Source organism: Petaurus breviceps, unplaced genomic scaffold (genome assembly GCF_028583685.1).
Source record: "Petaurus breviceps papuanus isolate PSGF00001 unplaced genomic scaffold, PetGlider_PUasm1.0 103, whole genome shotgun sequence".
NCBI classification, from domain to species: Eukaryota; Metazoa; Chordata; class Mammalia; order Diprotodontia; family Petauridae; genus Petaurus; species Petaurus breviceps.
Genome location: NW_027185588.1, coordinates 1,711,332 through 1,729,478, shown reverse-complemented (window position 1 = coordinate 1,729,478; position 18,147 = coordinate 1,711,332). Strand labels below are relative to the sequence as shown.

The 18,147-nt window shown below is 52.0% G+C and overlaps 1 protein-coding gene across 1 annotated transcript in view; it reads right to left on the bottom strand.

Moving 5' to 3' along the window:
- Window positions 1-18,147, bottom strand: part of FBRSL1 (fibrosin like 1) — a 310,180-nt gene that overhangs the window by 17,443 nt on the left and 274,590 nt on the right. Inside the window, 9 exon segments of the mRNA XM_069089249.1 lie at window positions 77-106; window positions 484-555; window positions 3,805-3,900; window positions 5,331-5,387; window positions 7,444-7,604; window positions 9,262-9,328; window positions 9,330-9,504; window positions 9,906-10,251; window positions 15,215-15,260. Coding sequence (XP_068945350.1) covers window positions 77-106; window positions 484-555; window positions 3,805-3,900; window positions 5,331-5,387; window positions 7,444-7,604; window positions 9,262-9,328; window positions 9,330-9,504; window positions 9,906-10,251; window positions 15,215-15,260 — 1,050 coding nt within the window.

Here is an 18,147-nt window from a genome sequence, read left to right as displayed (position 1 = left end):
CCGTCCCATGACTAAAGGTCCCCTGAATTCTCTCTCTCACACACACACTCCCTCTCTCTCTCTCTCTCTCACTTACCCTGACCTGTGTCCTGTAGGGGTCAGACACCTGTGACCAACAAAGAAGGTAAAAGGATAATTATTATCAGACCACCTTGGACAGTGGGACACACACACAGGGAAGGTAGAAGATGACCAGAGAGTCTTGGAGGTGACATGGTGACGCCTGAAGCCAGGAGACCCCAGGGGTTCCCTGATTCACGCCCCCCCACCCACCCAATGACATTTCCCCATAACATGATATGGTTTCAGTGCAACAAACTCCAGGTGGGCAGGAGGTGGGAGAATACGTTCTAGACCTTGGGGAAAGAGGCTTTCTACTCCTTTGAAGAATGGAGCAAACATCCCAAGCTAGCTAACACAAGCTTCCAAGCCAACACTGGCATGTTCCAAGACAACGTAAGAGAAAGACAGCCAGGTACCTACCCCTGGGGTTTTCTGTAAGAGGGCATGATGGACAGTGCTCGGCCGACTCGCTACATCGATGGGGTTTGATGTCTGCGATTGAGAGAGAAAGGAGAGGTAATTAGAAGTGAACTGGCCAAAAGGAGATCCTATCTACCCTGCACATTTGGGCCAACTCCCATCCTCCCCTCCCATGCTGGGTCGTGAAGGAGGCATGGAGGTCTGCAACCCAACTTCCCCCATCTCCAGCCTTGGGCTGGTTTGTTTGTGTGACTCAGCTCCAACACCACCTCCTCCAGGTGGCCCAGTTTCTAGATTCCTCCCTCCCTCCCAAACCCACTTAGTATTGTTGACTTTGTACTGTATTGTATACTTGTGCTAGAAGGTAAGCTCCTTGAGGACAGGGGGCCTCAGTTAGGCCTTTCTATCCTTCAGTAATTAGCACATCAATGGTAGTCACTTCATAAATAATAGTTAACTGACTGGGTCAAAGACAGCTTTGAAAGTTATTGGGTATGGATGTGGGCACTGGGTCAAAGGCAGCTCTGAAAGTTATTGGGTATGGATGTGGGCAGTTGCTGCAAGGCTGGCCCCCCAGCATCTTCTGGATCACTCCTGCCAAACACCAGCCACCCTTTCAAGCTGGTACCACTGGTACTTCCCAAAGTTCTCTTTAGGGCTGGTCAGGGGCCCACAAACCCAGCAGGGCATGGAGGAAAATACTGGATTTAAGACTTAAGTCTCAAGACCTGGGTTTGAATCTCAGCATGGCCACTTTGCGCCTGTGTGACCCTGAATCATCAGGCAATGTCTGAACCTCAGTTTCCTTCTCTGGAAAATGAAGTTGTTGGCCTAGGTCATCCCTGAAGTCACTCCCCTTCTGGCTTTCAGTCTATGACCCTATGCACCTACATGCAAGTGTGCACGCATACACACCCACACCCACACGCACACACACCAGCAGCTTTCTTGCAAAGTTTAAAATCAGACACTGTTACAAGTCCATGCTGGACCAAGGAGAGGAGAACCATGACCCTGGGTCTAAAAAAGGGGAGAGAGGACAGGGACTTTAGCCAGTACCAGCTCTACCCTGCCAAGCTTCCCCAAGGATCAGAACCATCAGTGAAAAGGCACTATGTGCCAGGGATTGTGTTAAGTGCTGAAAACCCACATCCTTTCTGTGGAGAGAGCTCAGGCCCCTCCAAAGGGCAGTCGGGAAGGAAGAGAGGAGCCAGCCTTCAGCAAAGGTTAGCTGACCACTGGTCTAGAAGGTTCTTCGGGGCAGCCTGCTGGGAGGGGGCGGGGGGGCACATGGCCCTTTGCACTCCCTTCAAGCTCTCAGGATTCTCTGATTTCCCAATCTCCCGACGACTGTCTGGAAGGAGAGAGATGCTTCAATGTCTCCAGCTGTTTCCAGTATCACTGTGGGGTCCAAAGTTTGACAAGGCTTCACAAAGGGATCCTGGGCCCCCAGTTCCTGGGACCTTTATGGTCATGGGTTGAAGAGGGTAAATACCATGTGCCGGACAGGCGCATTGCCTCTGACTATGGTGTACCAATTCCATTTCCAAGTTCGCTTAGATGTGAATTTGGTCCATTACAGATTTTCCTCCATCTGCCTTTGGTGAGACATTCCAGGCCTGCTTCTCCTTCTGCCTTCCTGAGACTGTACCAAAGTGGGTTGGACACCAACTGCCCCGAATGGTGTTCAGGCCCCATAAATCACTCTGAGCCCTGATCTAGAGACTTGGTCTAACTTGGGAGGGTATGTAAGGCCTGGGGAACAATACAGAAGGGCTCTGACCCAGGCAAGGCCCTGTGGGCCTGGACAAGGTCTGGATGAGGGAGGCCCAGTCTTCTTCAACTGGTGCTATGTGGGCCTTTGCCTCTGACGTCACACAGAAAAACTCTCTATAAGAGAAACCAGAAGCAAAATGGCCTGGCTTTTTCTCATATTCCACACACTGTATAAAACAGACATGATAACCCCTGCTCTGTCTCATTTTGTAGGACAGTGAAAAAAACAACAACTCTATGAGTGACAGCCCCTAATGAGTTTGGATGGTACCTTCAGCCTCAGGTAAACATAGGACGCCATCCATCTGAAAGATAGGGAGACTGAATCATGAAAGTGTGGCTCCCCAGGTTAGGACCAGGGTTCTGCCTTCTAGAGCTGGCTGCCATCAAAACCTTGACTCAACCCATTCTCTCTCTAGGTGGGGCATGACCAGCTTAAACCCTTGCAGAAGATCTGTTCACACTGCTTCCTTATCCATCATACTCTATGCCTCTCTGTCCAGGGAAGGCAGAGGAAGGAGGACAAAGGCTTGTTTGTAGATATTCTGAAGGAGGATGGCTGAAGGTTATGAAAATAGTCTGGGGCCTTCTGGTTGCTCGGATTAATTTCTAGTCAAGGCAGAAATCCTTCTCTTTTTTTTTTTACTGCCGCCATCTTCTTTGTTTGAGTTCTTGGTGCCCGCTGGACCATCCTGACCAGGGCAGAGCTGGGTTTGGGGGGAGGGGAAGAAAGATGATTCAGAATTGCAGATCTGGCTTCCATCAGCCTCTCTCAGGCTATACTGGCTGCCGGTGGGATGCCCTTAGTCTAAGCGTTTCAAATGATTCCGAAGAGAGAGGGGCCCAGAGCTTGGCTCTAGGACCTCTAGGTGGGGGCAGAGGCTCCCTTTCCTCCTGCTTTGTCTGTTGTGGTGAAAAGACAAAGAAATAAAAAGAGCTAGCCTTCCATACTCGGAACAGCAGGGGAATCTTCTTGGACGCTTCTGTTTACACCGAGGCCATCCAATCCAGCCCCCTGTACCTCCTGCACACAAAGGGCATCTGAAAAAGCTTTCTGGGCAAGGTATTGGCCCACAGCTGGGGAGCTTTGTGGTGATGCTGACACTGAGGTTCTACCAGGCAGGGGGAGGAACACCTGAGGATGGTGGGCTTCACCTGGCCACAGGTGACAAGTCCACATGTCACAACAAACAGTGGTCTACAAGCTTCTTTCTTCCTCCCCAAGGATGACAGGTGGGCTGAAGGCCATGAGGGCTCATTTCCCAGAAACTCTCTTTCCATCGCATGGTTCAGAATCATTCACAGCCACACCCCCAGATGCCCAGCTCTAGACCAGCCCATGCTCCTTTGGATTGTAGTGGAGTGAGTGATGTATATGGCAGAGACCCCTGCCCTCAGGGAGGGCAGGAAGGAGCTCGACTAGAAAGCCGGCCCAGAGGGGGTGTCCAGTCCAGGTGGATTGCATGCAGCCCCCGTGAGTGTGGGCACAGGCACCCAGGACACGGCCCTGCCCTCCCTCTCTCCCACCCCCAGGGCAGCTGGTACCTTGGGCTGGAAGGCTCCCTGTAGGGACCCAAAGGGGCCTGAGTGGGCAAGCAAAGGGGCCATTCCGGGCATGGCAGGAGGGTAGGATGGAAAGAACTGTAAAGACAAGAAGAAAAGAGAGGTCTGGTTTAGGTCATAGTTAGACAAGAGTGCCAGGAGGACAGAAGCAGGGGAACAGGCCTGGTGGCCAGGCCAGAAACCCCCAGGCTGTGCCTCCAGGGGAAAAAAGCCAACCCAGAGGCCCACCCATCCAAGGTCCCTAAAGAGGTGACTCCGGGGTGCCACAGTGCACAGAGCGCTGGGCCTGGAGTCAGGGAGATGCAGGTTCAAGTCTGCCTGCACTTTCCTAGCTGGGGGACCCTGGGCAAGTCGATTCCCCTTTGTCTGTCAGTTTTCCCAACTGTAAAATGGGGATCATCATAACATCTACCTTGCAGGTCTGTTGTCAGCCACAAATGAGATGTCTATAAGGTGCTTATCACAATCCTGGCACACAGTAGGTGCTACATAAAAAATGCTTATTCCCTTCCCTTTCCTAACCTGCCTGAAGAAAAAGGATGGTGGGTGCAAGGCCAGTAGCTGCTTCCATTCTTTCTCTGAGGTCCAGGCAACATGTGCTGGAGCCATTCCCAGAGAGACACTGGGCACTTAAGCCTGCTCACACCTACCTTGGACCAGCACAGCTGCTTCCTGATGCCATACATGCACACACACACACACACACACACACACACACACACACACACACACACACACACAGACACCATAACACCTTTTTACATCCATGGCCAAGAATGCTACCCACCCCTCCTAATTACACTGCCCAGAGGGGGCAAGCACAATTACTGTGACCTGCACAAAGGGCGGGAGTCACACAGGTCAGCCCTAACTGCAGCAGCAGCAGGGCCTGTGTCACAGATGCCCGTGGGCCCTGTGTATACCAGGCCCACAGACTTGGAAAACGTGACAGGGAGATAGTGCCCAAGCTTCCCCCAACGACAAAAGGTAGAGTCAGACGCTGCTGGGCCTGCTCTCATGCCTAGCCCCCAGCCCCTGTGGCATCTCTACTCTGCCTGGCCTGGGAAGCTTTAGGCGTCTTTTACCCAAGAGCCCCTGCTCGGGGAGTCCCCACAAAATCATAGGTCCTTGCAAAAGAAAGTCCTACAAAAACCTGAGCTTTTACAAAGGGTAGATGCAGCTGGAGTGTGGTGCTGTGGGGCCAGGCAACTCTATGGGTTAGAGTGGGGTGAGGGGAGGTCTGTGTCTTCACTGAGAAGTCTTTCTTAGTCCACTGAAGCTAAGACAAGTAATGAAGAAAAAGCAGCTACGTGGGGCAAAGGTGGCAGAGGACAAAATGGCAGTCATACAGGGATGGGGACCAAGCAGACACAGAGGCAGGACAAAGAGGGCAGACACACTGGGCCAAGCCTACGGACACAGAGTGGTCAAGGAACAAACATGGAAGACTAGGCAGGGGCTGCAAACACACTGGACACAGAGGGCTCTGGAGGCCGAAGGACACTCACACTCACGTTGGAATGTCGGAAGTAGGGACTGTCCAGCTTGGGCGCGTATTTGTCAAACTAGGAAGAAAAAGAAAGGAAGTGTGAGGCCCCTCCCCCAGCACGGATGTCTCCCTTGATCCGCTCATTCCCAACCCTGACACACTACCAGTGAGCAAACAGGGGGCCACAAGATCAATTTCCCCAGGGGAGGAGGACCTTCTGGCTAAGTCATTCTCTGGGTGCTCACCCTGCACCCTGCCATCTATCCTGGGGCAGGAAGGACCCATGCCAGACACTGGGGCCCAAGCCACTCCCATAACTTTAGGTGGTTCTGTTCTGGGATACAAAGGTCACAGAACCACCACCAAGCTAACAGTGGACATTAACCCCCACAGGTCCCAGCTCAAGACAAGAAAGCAGTTCTGTGATCCCTCCTCTCTCGCTAATCCATGGTGCTAGGGCTGTTCCCTGCCTGGGAGGGCCCCCATCGGGCAGGAACCATGGATAAGATCCAAACTGTAAGCTCACATGGCGCTACAGTCTGTGCTACTTTGTAACATTAACACAGGATTAAAACATTTGGGCTACTACGACATTTTGTGTGTATGTATGTGTAATAATAAAACCCAGTTAGTAACAAGAGTAGGAAGAGTGGGCCCCCCTTTTTAGCTGCCAGTGGCGCCAAGACCGTAGATTTTAGGACCAGAAGGCTTAGAGGTCGTCCAGAGCAATGCCCTCCGTTTTATAAAGGAGGAAACTTAAAGCTCAGAGGTAAAGTGACATGGGAGAGAAGTAGCAGACCAGTATCTGAATCCTGGTCCTGATCCCAAATACACTGCTTCGACTGCCCCCCGCCCCCCTGCTACACGCAGGGCTCAAGGAATCATCACACGTGAGGGCGCCAGAGCTGGATGGCATGTCCTCAGGACACGGGGTCATGAGAACCACATCAGCTAAGGACATCTGACAACGGCCTAGGGAACCATATCCAAGTCAAGGACACATGTATGTTTGTGTGTGTGAGAATAATGTTATTAGGTCAGGAGCAAGGGACCGGGGAACCATAACCTCAGGTCACAGACAGAGGGAAAAGGAAGGAACTATAGGAATGATGCTCAGAAGACACAGACGGAAAGATGTGTCGTGGGGTCAAGTCCACTGGCCCTGGAGACAGGGTAAAATCATGTTAATCAGGCCACAGGCACAGGAAGGAAATGCGTGAGCCTCAGAATCACCTTCCCAACAGCCCTTCTAGGGACACACTGATGGAGGAAGGAAGGGCCAGCCTCGAGGACCAGGTCTGAGAACACAGCGACAGAGGACAGGAAGCACACAGAGAACTAGGGCCCGAGCTTCCAAGGACACAAAGGGCAGTAGGAGAAAGCATTTCCCTGGTGCCGCTAACATAGAGAGAGACCCTCAGGGAGCCTGAGAGTCTGGTGGTGTCCAGGGACCTCCCACCACCAGCTGCCTCTGAGAAGGAAAACCAAAGGGAAAAAGAGAGAAGAGGCTGAAATCCAAGGCCCCACTCAACAAATCATGTGTGTGTATATGTGTGTGTGTGTGTGTCCGCTCGCTGGACCAGGCTGCAAGCAAAGGTGTGAGCAGAGCAGCAGGAATGGGCCATGCCGGGCAGGGAGGATGGAAGGAAGGATGGAGGGGCTGAGGGCAATCCCGCCGGACACCAACAAAGAGAAATGCCCGCGTGCATCGGTACGCGTGTGCGTGGGCCTGGCCCTTGGGACGGCCGGCTCCCCCACCTCCCTCCTGGCCCTGGCCCCGGCCCCCCTCCCTTCCTTCGCTCTCCCCTGGCGGTCAGGGGGCACTGGCGCTACGCACCGGGGCGGGGGCGGGTGCGGAGGGCGAGAGGAGCGGCGGTGTGGAGGCCGGGCCGGGAGGGAAGGGGGCGAATGTGTATTGGTGTATGTGCTGGTGTGTGTGTTGGTGCTGATGGAACTCCGCCCGCAGTGGCGAGCCCGGGCCCCCTGAGGCCCCGGGCCGCTCCGAGCTCTGGACCAGAAAACGCGTGTTCAGCTCTTTCCTGAGCAGCTCGTGATCTACAAGAGAAAAAGAGAGAGAGACACAGAGGCGTCGGCCGTGAGTCCCGGCGGGCGGGAGGGGGGCAGATATTCACCTGGCACTCCCTGTTTCGGCAGGCAATGCTGTGGGTGTTTTCTACGTGAGGACTCAAGGGTGGAGGTAAGAGGGATGCCTGTGACAAAGTACCAATCAGAATCCCCGAATGAGGCTGGCAATACATGATTGGTTGGTTGAATGAAATCAACAGGCTGGTATCTAAAGACAAGAGAGAACACCATGAGTCATCCCAGCAGAAAACAAGGCCTGTCCTCCCCGGACATCCCACCCACCCCTCTCCCTGGGTGGACCACCCGGCCTCCCACCCTGTCCGCAGAGAGGGCTACTCCTGTGCTCCCTCCACCCAGGACCAGGGGCCTCCCTTTGAGGGAGAGGGCCCCCAACCACCCCGTTCCCCCGCCATCCTGCCCTGAGCCACAAGCTAGGCCCTCCCTGGTGTCTGACTGCCCAGGGAAGGCTGGAGACCCTCCACCCCCAAGAATGGGCTTCCACTGATATTTTTCACCCAGGGAGTAGTGCACTTCCACAGAGATCCCCCACCTGCGCACATGGGGCTCTCCCTGACATCCTGCCCCTACCCCTAAGAACCAGAGCCCCTTCCAAGCCTGGCATACATGTGCTTCTGCTGACATGTGGGGAGGGGCCTGAGGTTCTAGCTTCTCCTCTTCACCGCTCCTAGGCAGCTAACAGCTCTCCCTGACATTTCTGACCCAGAGAACAGGCTTCTCTTGAGATCTCCCAACTGCCAGAACAGCCCCATCAGGATGCCCCCTGTCTATTCTGGGTAAAAGGCTGACCTAACTTTGAAAGCTCCTTCTCTTTGGAAAAAAGGCTGCCCCTCCAAGGCTCCCCCTGTCCCAGAAGAGGCCCCCCAACAAGCCCTTCTCCTCTGAGCAGCTGGCCCTCACGAGATTCCCCTTCATTCAGAAAAGGCTTCTGGGGACAACTCCCTCTGTCCAAGAACAAGGTCCCTCTGACACTCCCATCTGGGAAAGAGCCTTCCCTAAGGTTCTCTATTCAGAAAATAGGACTTCTGTGCCCTACAACTCTGAGGACAGGCAACCCTGTGCTCCTTGCCAGAGAAAGGACTACAGCTTCTCTCAAGGATTCTTATCTGGGTAAAAACAGAAACACCCCCCTCCCCGCCCCGCAAACCACCGAGGCATCCTGTATATGCCCCCAAGCTGCTAAAACATGTACTAGCTCATTCTCCCAACCAGGGCAAAGACTCCTCTCAAGAAACATTATCACTAGGGAAGAAAACTCCTCCTGACACCTTCACCTGAGAAATGGGCTCCCCCTTAACCCTGTCCTCCCAGGCAATGAGGACACCAGTGGCCCGAGGGCCCTGACTGGCAGGGACAGTGCGCCTCAGACCCTCTGCCCCTTAGGGGCTCCTGAGGGTCAGTCAGAAGCAAGGGCTCCAGACCAGTCTGACTGCTAGGAAGAGAGTGTGTGTGTTGTGTTTCCAAGGGAATGAAGCAAACGGACTACATGGGGAAAGGAGGGGTCCTGCAAGACTGCAGGATTTAAGAGTCAGAGGACACAGGTTTCAGTTCTGACCCTGACACTAGCTGTGTGCCCCTTCTCTGGATCTCAATTTCCTTATCTCTAAAACGAAGGGGGTCAGATGAGATGGTGTTTAAAGGTACTTTCCAGCCCTAAAAACTAGGTTCCTGATGGCTTCCCAGTCCAGTCAGCTAGGGTCCATGGCCAGGGAAAGACTCCATGGAGGATGGCACCCCCCCCCCCGGGGTATCACTTATTTCTCCTTTCCCAAACTCTTGTCGATTGTAAGAGCAACCCCATTTCCTGATACACCCGTCTTTGCAGTGGGACTGCCCTGGGGACATACCGGCTGGGTGTCCGGGGATAACCAGGCTGTTGGTAGGGAGCGATGGGGGAGGGGGCAGCGTGGGGGGGGGCAGCAAACATGGCCGCCGCGTGGTGCTGATGCTGGGCTTGGGAACGGAGCGCAAAGTGCGAGGTAGCAAGGTTGGAGATGGACAGAGGCAGGGCTGGGCCCGGCCCGTGGGGGGACAGTGCCACGTGCTTGGGGAGGCCGAGGCTGGCTGCGCTGCTGGCGCTGCTGCTCCTGCTGGGGGGATGGAGGGACGGGGGAGGAGGTGCAGAGAGAAGGGTCAGGGGTCAAAGGGCAAAGAAGGAGGAGGGGGAGACGGGGACAGAGGAGAGCAAAGAGAGATGGGGGAATGGGGCAGGGAAAGGTGGGATGAGAAACAGTAAGAGGGTGAGGGATGATGAAGGAAAGGGACAGAGGGAGATGGCAGAGTCAGGCAAGAAGTAACAGAAGGAAGTGGGAGGAGACCATGGAGACAAAGGAAAGACAAGTTAGTTAACTGGCCCCCAGATAGGGCTGACCCCACACTCCCCAGGGCCCTGAGCCAGCCCTCATGCCTATCCTGTCCCAGGTCTGCTCTCCCCAGGCTGGGCCAGCCCCCCACCCCGACCTCCCTCCCCAGACGAAGGTGCCAACCTTACCTGAGGCTGTGCAGGCCGTTGTGTGTGGCAGGGGGATGGCCGGGGTAGGTGCCCAAGGGGGGCCCCACGTGTGCTGGGGGTGGGGCCCGGGGCTGCGGGGGTGCAGGCTGCACTTGCTGAGGCTGTGGAGTGAGGCGGGGTGGGGGAGGGGCCTCCTTCTTCACCAAGGGGCTGGCTCGGGTGCTGGAGGGGGCACCTATAGGAACTGTAGTGACCGTGGGGGTCGGGGGACTGGGCACAGGTGGCAGAAACGGGGTCTCGGTGCTCAGCTCCCGGCTTCGCTCCAGCCCTGAGACCTTAGGCCCAACAGGAGCCTTTGTTTCGGGCTTCTCACTCAGCGAGAAACCTGGAAGGGAGACAAGAGGGTGAGCCACTGTGGCCTGGTCCCAGAGCAGAGTCTACAGGGCCCTGGATCCCAGCCTCATGAGGAGGTCAAAGGGGACCTAAACCCCAGCCACTGGGAAATCCCAGGGACACGGGGCTGGGGTGCAGTGAAAGGCTATTGGGAGAGGTGGTGAGGAATGGGGGTGGGGCAGCCTACCAGCTAGACCATGAATGTATCCTGCACCTCCCCAATGCATGGGCTGTCTGGGAACTTGAATCTGCTTTTAAATAATTTCTTGTCTCTTCCCTTTTTCTCCCAAAGTTCTTTTGTTGCTCTGAGAAATGGGCTGCCCCCCCCCAAGCCCCCAAGAAGGAAGCTTATTAGAAGGGTGTGTAGAAAGGGTCTGAGGGACTCTCTTGTGAGCCCACTGCTCCAGCTTCTGCCTAGAGACTCCGAGGCCCCTTTGCTTCTTTTCCTGGTTCCCAGCCTGGCCTGACCCAGTGAGGTTTTACAGTCTAATGTTAAGGAGTTAATGGGTAAAAATGGTCCCCTGGCCAGCTCTGGAGGGCTGCCAGTCAGCAGGCCCAAAGGAGACTTCCTGAAGACAGGGCCTGGATGCTCTTAAAACAGCCACAGATAATTTATAGGGTCACAGATCAAGGGCTAGGAAGGACCTTGGAGTACAGCAAGGCTAACCCCCCCTCCCCCTTTTTTTTTTTTTACTGATTAGGGTTTAGTGACCTGCCCAAGGTCACAGAGGCAGTAACTGGCAGAGATGGGAGACTCGGGCTTCAGAGTCCAAACTCATTATTTTCTCGTCCACTCAAGAATCTGACACTCTACCAGAGGAAACTTTCAGCCGCTTGTTCAGAGGTGGGCAGGGGGTCCCTAGCAACTGAAGGCCTGGGTGACAAGGCGGGCTTTACTCATTAGGAAGGGGACCCTGAGTGGAGCCCAGGGCCTTGTGGGGAAAGGCCTGGGACGTGGGATGCAGGGCATGAGCAACAATGCTGAGGCTGGGGGGGGGGGGGGGCACTCTACAATGCATGAAGGGGAGTGATGTGGACTGACCCATACTTCTTAGTCTCTGCCTGCCCTTCTCCAGATCCCTTTGGCCTCTCTCTAGCCCCATGACAGATTTCTGTGGCTGAGCCCCAGCCTGACTCCTTCTGGCTTTACTGTTCTCTGGGGCTCTGCCCCAAGCTTTTGGGTTACCCAGTGGCCCCAACCCTTTCCATCTGCTTTCTCCTCTTCACTCCCTGAGATCCCACTCATCAGGTCTGAACCATCTTTTCAAGATCACTAGTGGAGGTGGTACAAAAGATACTGGCTTACAGATTTAGGGCTGGAAGGTACCCCAGAGGCCACAAAATCCAGCCCCCTCATTTAATAGTTGCAGAAATGGAGTCCCTTAGGAGAACAGTCATAGGAAGGCAGATGGAGAACTACAAGGCTCTTGTCTGACCCCCTGATCGATGAGGAAATGGGGATGCAGAAAGGAGAAGTGACTTTCTCAAGTGTTTGCCGAGGATCTGCCCTCAGGTCTTTCTGAACCCAGCCCTCTATGCTAAAACTATGCTGCTTCCCAAGACCAAATCCTCGGACTTTTTTGTAGCTTGTGATAACTGCCCACTATTCCTTCTTTCTGGACACTCTCCCCTTGGCTTCCAGGACACAACTTTCTCCTATGTTTCTTCCTTGGTCTATTTCCCAGATTCCCCCCTCTCTACCCCACACTTCCTTGGCCCTTCCCAAGGCTCTGCCCTCAGATTCTTTAATTCTCTCTCTCCATATAGACTCTCCCTTTAATCATCTCACCACCCAGACTTTCGGACTAAATCCTAATTTCCAAGCAAATAATTCTCATATTGACAACCCCTTCCCCTCCTCCCAAAAAGTCACTGTCCATTTGTACCCAGCCCCTCAAATGAACCCATTATCCCCCAAAACCTGGTCCTTTCCCTTGCAACCTTCTGCTTTCTGCTAATCCGATTACCACTATTTCCAACTAAATTTCAGTTATCTTTGGATATGGGATTGGTGAGCAGAAAAGGGTAGAGGAGGAACCAAATCCAGCCCCCATCTTGCACGTGGCAGCCAGACCCAGCTCCCTCAAATGGTTTCCATGCCACTTTCTCGCCGGAGAAGCTCCCTACTGCCCAGGACAATTCCCTGTTCCTGTTGGGATTCAAGATATCCCACCATTGAGCTCAACATGAACTGGTTTTGGTTCATAAGACACTTCGGGAATATTCTTAAGAAACTTCTTCCACTCACAAACTGCCTCGGGGAACAGGCAAGTTTCTGGTTTTAGTGCCACAGCTTCTATGCTGAGCTCAGGTCCTTGGTAACCTCAAAGCTAATAACCTCAGGGCTTTAAGCCTCATAAATCACTTTATAAATACCATCTCATTTGGTCCTCACAGTAACCCTAAGGTCATACCTCATTATCTCTAATATCTATATTATAATATGTTCTCTTATATAATATCTATACAATGATCTCATTTTCTAGATGAGGAAACTGAGGCAAACAGGGTTAAGTGACTTGCCCAGGGTCACACAGCTGGTAAGTGTCCATGGCAGGATTGGAACACAGGTCTTTCTGACTCTAGATCTAGTACGACCTGGCTGCTCGAGCATGCCAATGAGATTCTTGCAGTTGGTAGGGACTTGAGATGCCATCTAGTGCAATGCCACGCCTGAACAAGATTCTGAGCTCTAACCCCCTTCGACAAGTGGTTATTGTTAGCCCTCTAGGTAGGAGAAGCCAACAGCTCCCAGACAAAGTTGTTTTTTTTTTTCCTTCTTACACTGAGCCAAGATCTGTGCCTTTTACCCACTGTTCTTAGCTCTAGCCTCTGGAACTAAGAAAAAGGAGGATAATCTCTCATCCACATGATGGGCTGCCACATATTTGAATACTGCTATCATGTTCCTGACTCCCTCCCCATCAACAGCTTCTCTAGGCTAAACAACCACGGTTGCTTCAGATGATCTTTAACTGATATGACTGAGACCCTGCCCTACCCTGGTTGTCTTCTCTGCATCTTCTCAAGAACTGATGGTAACACTTCCTCCCTGTAGACAGTGGCTCCTTGTCCCTACCCACCATCCCCCCCTCTTAAAGCAACCTTAGGCTGTATTAGCTTTTGGGGGCTATTATAGTCCTAGGCTGTTTTCTGATAAACTGTCATTGATCTGGCTTCTCTTCTATCTTGTACTTTCTACAACGGATTTTTTGAACCCAAAGGTAACACTTTACATTTGTCCCGAGGATTAAGTCTAACCCAACATTTTGGTCTGTTGAGATTCGCGCCCCCCCACCCCCGAATCTGCCATCTAATGTGTTAGTTTTACTTCCTACTTTCACATCACCCCCTAAACAGATAAGGAAGCCAGCTATGCCTTTATTCAAATGTAAATTTTTAAAAACTGCTGACTAGTACAATCCTAAGGCAGAGCCCAAGGGCATTTCACTGTAGACCTCCTTTTAAACAGACAAAGAAACACTCTCCACAGCCAGCCAGCCAACCAGGTCTGAACCCATTAACCATCCCACTATCCCATCTCTTCAAACAGTATGAAAACTCTCGGACAAATGCTCTGCTGCTGTCCCGGAGGATTGTACCTACAGCTTCCCCATGACCTGTCAGTCTATTATCCCCATCCAAAGAAATAAGAAAATAAGGTTATCCTGGCATGACCTGTCCTGGATGAAGCTGGCCCAGCTCTGTGACCCCCACGCCCTTTTCTCAACGTTCACTAACCATCACTTCGATAGTATTGTTCTAGAATTTTTCAAGTAACTGAAGTCAAGCCCACTGGCCTAGAGTGTGCAGACTCTGTTCTCTCTCGGTTTAAATTACGGCCACCCCTGCCCTCCTCTAGGCCTGGGGTAGTTCTGTCGTCTGCCACGACTCTTCCTATCTATGCTGTTGATCTGGGCCTGGGGATGGCAAGTAATCCAAGGCAGCCAGGTGCTCTTCCACTGCCTCCTAACTTATCTTGGGCCTATCCATTTCCTATTAGCCATATTCTGGCCTTCCTAGTAAGATGAGAATTCCTGACACAGATAACGAAAAGGAAATACAGTAGCTCTGCCTTCTCTTAATTAAAAAAAAAAAAAGGAAAGAAATGAAATGCTTATTCTAATTTAGGTTTTTAATTAGCTACAACAAAGTTCACCAAGGAGTCCCTGGTCGGGGCAGGGGCTGATGCCTTCTGGGAAGACAAGGCCCTGTCCCCTTTGACCCCCCCAATAACAATTAATGTAGAAGGGTGTCTCAGATTCTTTAGATAATTGTGGTAGGATAGCACATAAAAAGAGGGCCAGCCATAGTCCCTAACAGCAGAAAATCAGTTCTGGGAGGGTAATCCCTGCCTCACCTCTCCCCTTTCCACAGTTAACTCCGTAAAATCCGTGGCTGTAAATAATACGGGGGCAAATCTCATGCCCCTTAGTCACTGGAAAAGCAATGAAACTAGGTTGGCATTGTTGGGGGCTAGGTAGGCACTGGGCTGATGGCTACTCTAGACACAGGTGACATGAATGTTTTCACACACACACACACACACACACAGGCACACACGCACGCAAATCTTTCCTCTTGATGTCCCATCGCTGCTTCCCATCTGGTACTGTCCTCCCCCAACACATCTGACGCCTGGATGCTTTAAATCAAAAACCAATTTTGGCTGGCGCGCTCCTGATGAATAATTAAACAGGCTGGATCTCTGGTGGTACTGCTCAGATTCATTCCAGAGGCAATGACAGGGTTGTTTGCTTTTTCCCTTTTCTGTCCTGGGACTCAAAGCCTTGCTGGACCAAAGTACCAACCCTTTCTGGGGAAAGGCAAAATTTGACTCCCCATTTCACAAATGAGAAGACTGAGACCCAGTGGGAGGAATGAGAATGGCTGCTCATGTAGGTCCCAGGGTAGAGTGGGGCAGGGGTGGGAGTGGAGTATGTGAAATCTCTTACCTTTACTAGCTGCTGGAGCGAAGAGTTTCTCGGAGCCTACAGAGGCCTGAAACACAGGAAGAAGAAAACATTGGAGTACTTTGACAGGTGTTTGAATTTATCTTGCCAATTCTCTCATCTCTCAGGTTCCAGGCTGCCCCCATGACTTTTTCAGGTATGGTTGAAGGCACAGGCTCAGTAAGGCCTACCAGTCTGAGCCTCTGTGTTCTCTGGTGAAGAAAAGACCATGTGTGGCCTAAAGAAAAGTCCCCTAACCTCTCTGGGCCTCAGTTTCCTCATGCAGACCCTTTCAGGTCTGGATGAGGCCCTATGGAATGGCCCATCCAAGTGGGAACATGCCCAATGCCCCCCTCCACACCTTACACATAGTGAGTAAGCTGGATAAACCAAGTTATGCCAACTATGTCCCTCCCCATCCATAATGTATTTGCCTTCTTCCAGGGAGTCTTCCAAAACTGATCATAAATAGCATAGCTGCTTAGTTCCTGAGTCAATTAATAAGCATTTACTAAATGTCCTTATGCATTAGACACTGGGGATGCAAAGACTAAGAATACAACAAAACACAAAAGAAGGCTTCAAACTCCTTGCCTTCCAGTCCTGCTCTTGGGCAAGAGAACGGACTTGGTGGGCCCGGGCGAGGGGGGTCGGTCTACGGAGCATCAACGTCCCCCCCACCTCCAACATCACACACGCAGGGAGGGAGGGGGCAGGATTCCTGCCTCATCCTCTTCACCCCCAGTTTCTAACCCAAATCTCGTTCATTTCCTTCCCCTGCCTCTCCTCTGGAGTCATCGACACCACTGGAGGCTCTTTTCAACTCGGTTTTGACAGAAATTTCCCTTGTAATAGAACAGGGTAGGCCCTCAGAATTTAAGCTGGACACTCTCCCATCTAGAACCTAGAAGCTCTTCTTGTGCCAGATTCTACTTGGATATCTCCCGTGATGGATGGGGAGCTCACTACCTTTGGACCAGTCAATTCCACAGCTCTGTTTATCAGAAAAGCCTTCCTTTTATCAAGCTGAAATCTGCCTTCTTGTAATTCCCAGAGCGTTCCTGGTTTTGTACAATGGAGCCACACCGAACAAACTTATCATCTCTTGTTCCTGATGGTTCTTCAGATTAAATAAAGACTGCCTGACTCTTCTGCTCCCTGCCCACGCTTCTCTTCCCTGGGTCCTTCGACCACTCTTCACATGGCAGGCTTTTATTTTAGGGTGCTTTCACCATCTGGGCTGCCTGTCACCACCTGCTCTAGCCTGTCTATGGCTTTCCCAAAATCAAATTCCCTGGCTGATGTTATCACTGTCCCTAAAGTTTACTGCAACTATAAAAATAAAATAGGAAGAAGGGCCTCTTTAGCTTAGACTGCCACACAGCTCTCTCAGAGGAACCTCAACCCACAGTTTAAGAAGTGCTGAAGGAGTCTGGGGTGGAAGAAGTTTAAGAAGTTTGGAAAGACCACAAGCAAGCTTTGGGAGAGAAGGCGGCTCAGCGGTCAAGCTTTCTATGACCTTCCTGGACCAGAACACAAGATATGGGAAGGAGACAGCCCCTCTCCTCCATTTTTTCCCTGTCTGAATAAGAAAATCTCAGACAGACTAGGTCCAACTGTCAGACGTGTCCATATTCTTTTGTAAGCATGGAAATAAACCAATTTTCTGCCTTTTTAAAAACTGGATCATTAGTATGGATAGAAAGATCATTTTGTTCTGCTCTCTGTTTTATAGAGAGAACACTGGGGCCTCAAGAAGGAAGTGCCCCACCCACAGGTCCCACATAATCAGCAGAGCAAGGCCAGGGCTTCCCCTTATGTACCACACTGACTCCTTTTGGGAAGTTCCTTTCTATAGTCCCCTCTGGTAACAAGACAACAGAAAGCAGAAAACTACCTCAGGACCTCTGTAGGTATCAGTCCTGTGGGCAGTGGAGGCCAGCCAGGAAGACTTGCCCTTTGCCCTACAGACCCTGGATAGCAGAGAAGCTCTGTACCATGCAGAAGAGGCCAGTTACCTCAGGAGGTACCAGAGCTCAGAGCTCAAGATAAGTCACCAGCATATCACCCCCAGGGCCCTTCGGAGAGGAGTGACATCTAACAAAGAAATCAAGGGCTGGAGGATGGGGCAGATGAGGCACAGCAAGAAGAGGAGGTATCAGCCTTGAGGTGAGAAGGCTGCAAAGGATGACAGGTATCTTCAAGTACCTGAAGAACCTGCATGCACAGAAGGGAGAGACTGCTCTGCTTGGCTCCAGAGGGCAGAAGTTACAGATACTGATTTCAGCTGGAGAAGACTGGTCCCACAGCACAATGGCTGCCCCTGGTGGGCCTCCCCTCCTCAAGGTCTTCAAGCACAGGACAGATAGTGCCTGAGCAGGTATGTTATAGTTGGTATTTCTTTTTTCCTGCTTTTTGGAGGGCAGAAGGCAGGGCAATTAGGATTAAGTGACTTGCCCAAGGTCACACAGCTAGTGTGTCAAGTATCTGAGGCCGCATTTGAACTCAGGTCCCCCTGACTCCAGGGCTGGTGCATTATTCACTGCACCACCTAGCTGCCCCTATAGTTGGGATTTCTTTCCCATACAGATTGAAGGAATTGGTCACTGAGGTTCCTTCCAAGCCTAAATTCTGAACTCAAAGCCTAACTATGTGTTGATGGCCATTCCAAATTAGCAGCAGATGTGGTGCGGGCTTTAAAATGGAGGCAGTAGCTGGTTATAAGCTAACACCAGGTATTGAGATAGAGTACAACAGCTTCCAAGCCAGGAGAGATGGGGATGGGGCCTGGGCCCAGCTATGGCCTGGTTTGTTGGGACAGACAGCAAAATCCTGTGTCCAGACATGGCCAAGGGGCCCTGACACTGGCTAGCTGGGCAGTCTTATTTATTAGTGACTTGGAAACTGACCAGTTTACAACAGCAAGCTGTGATTTT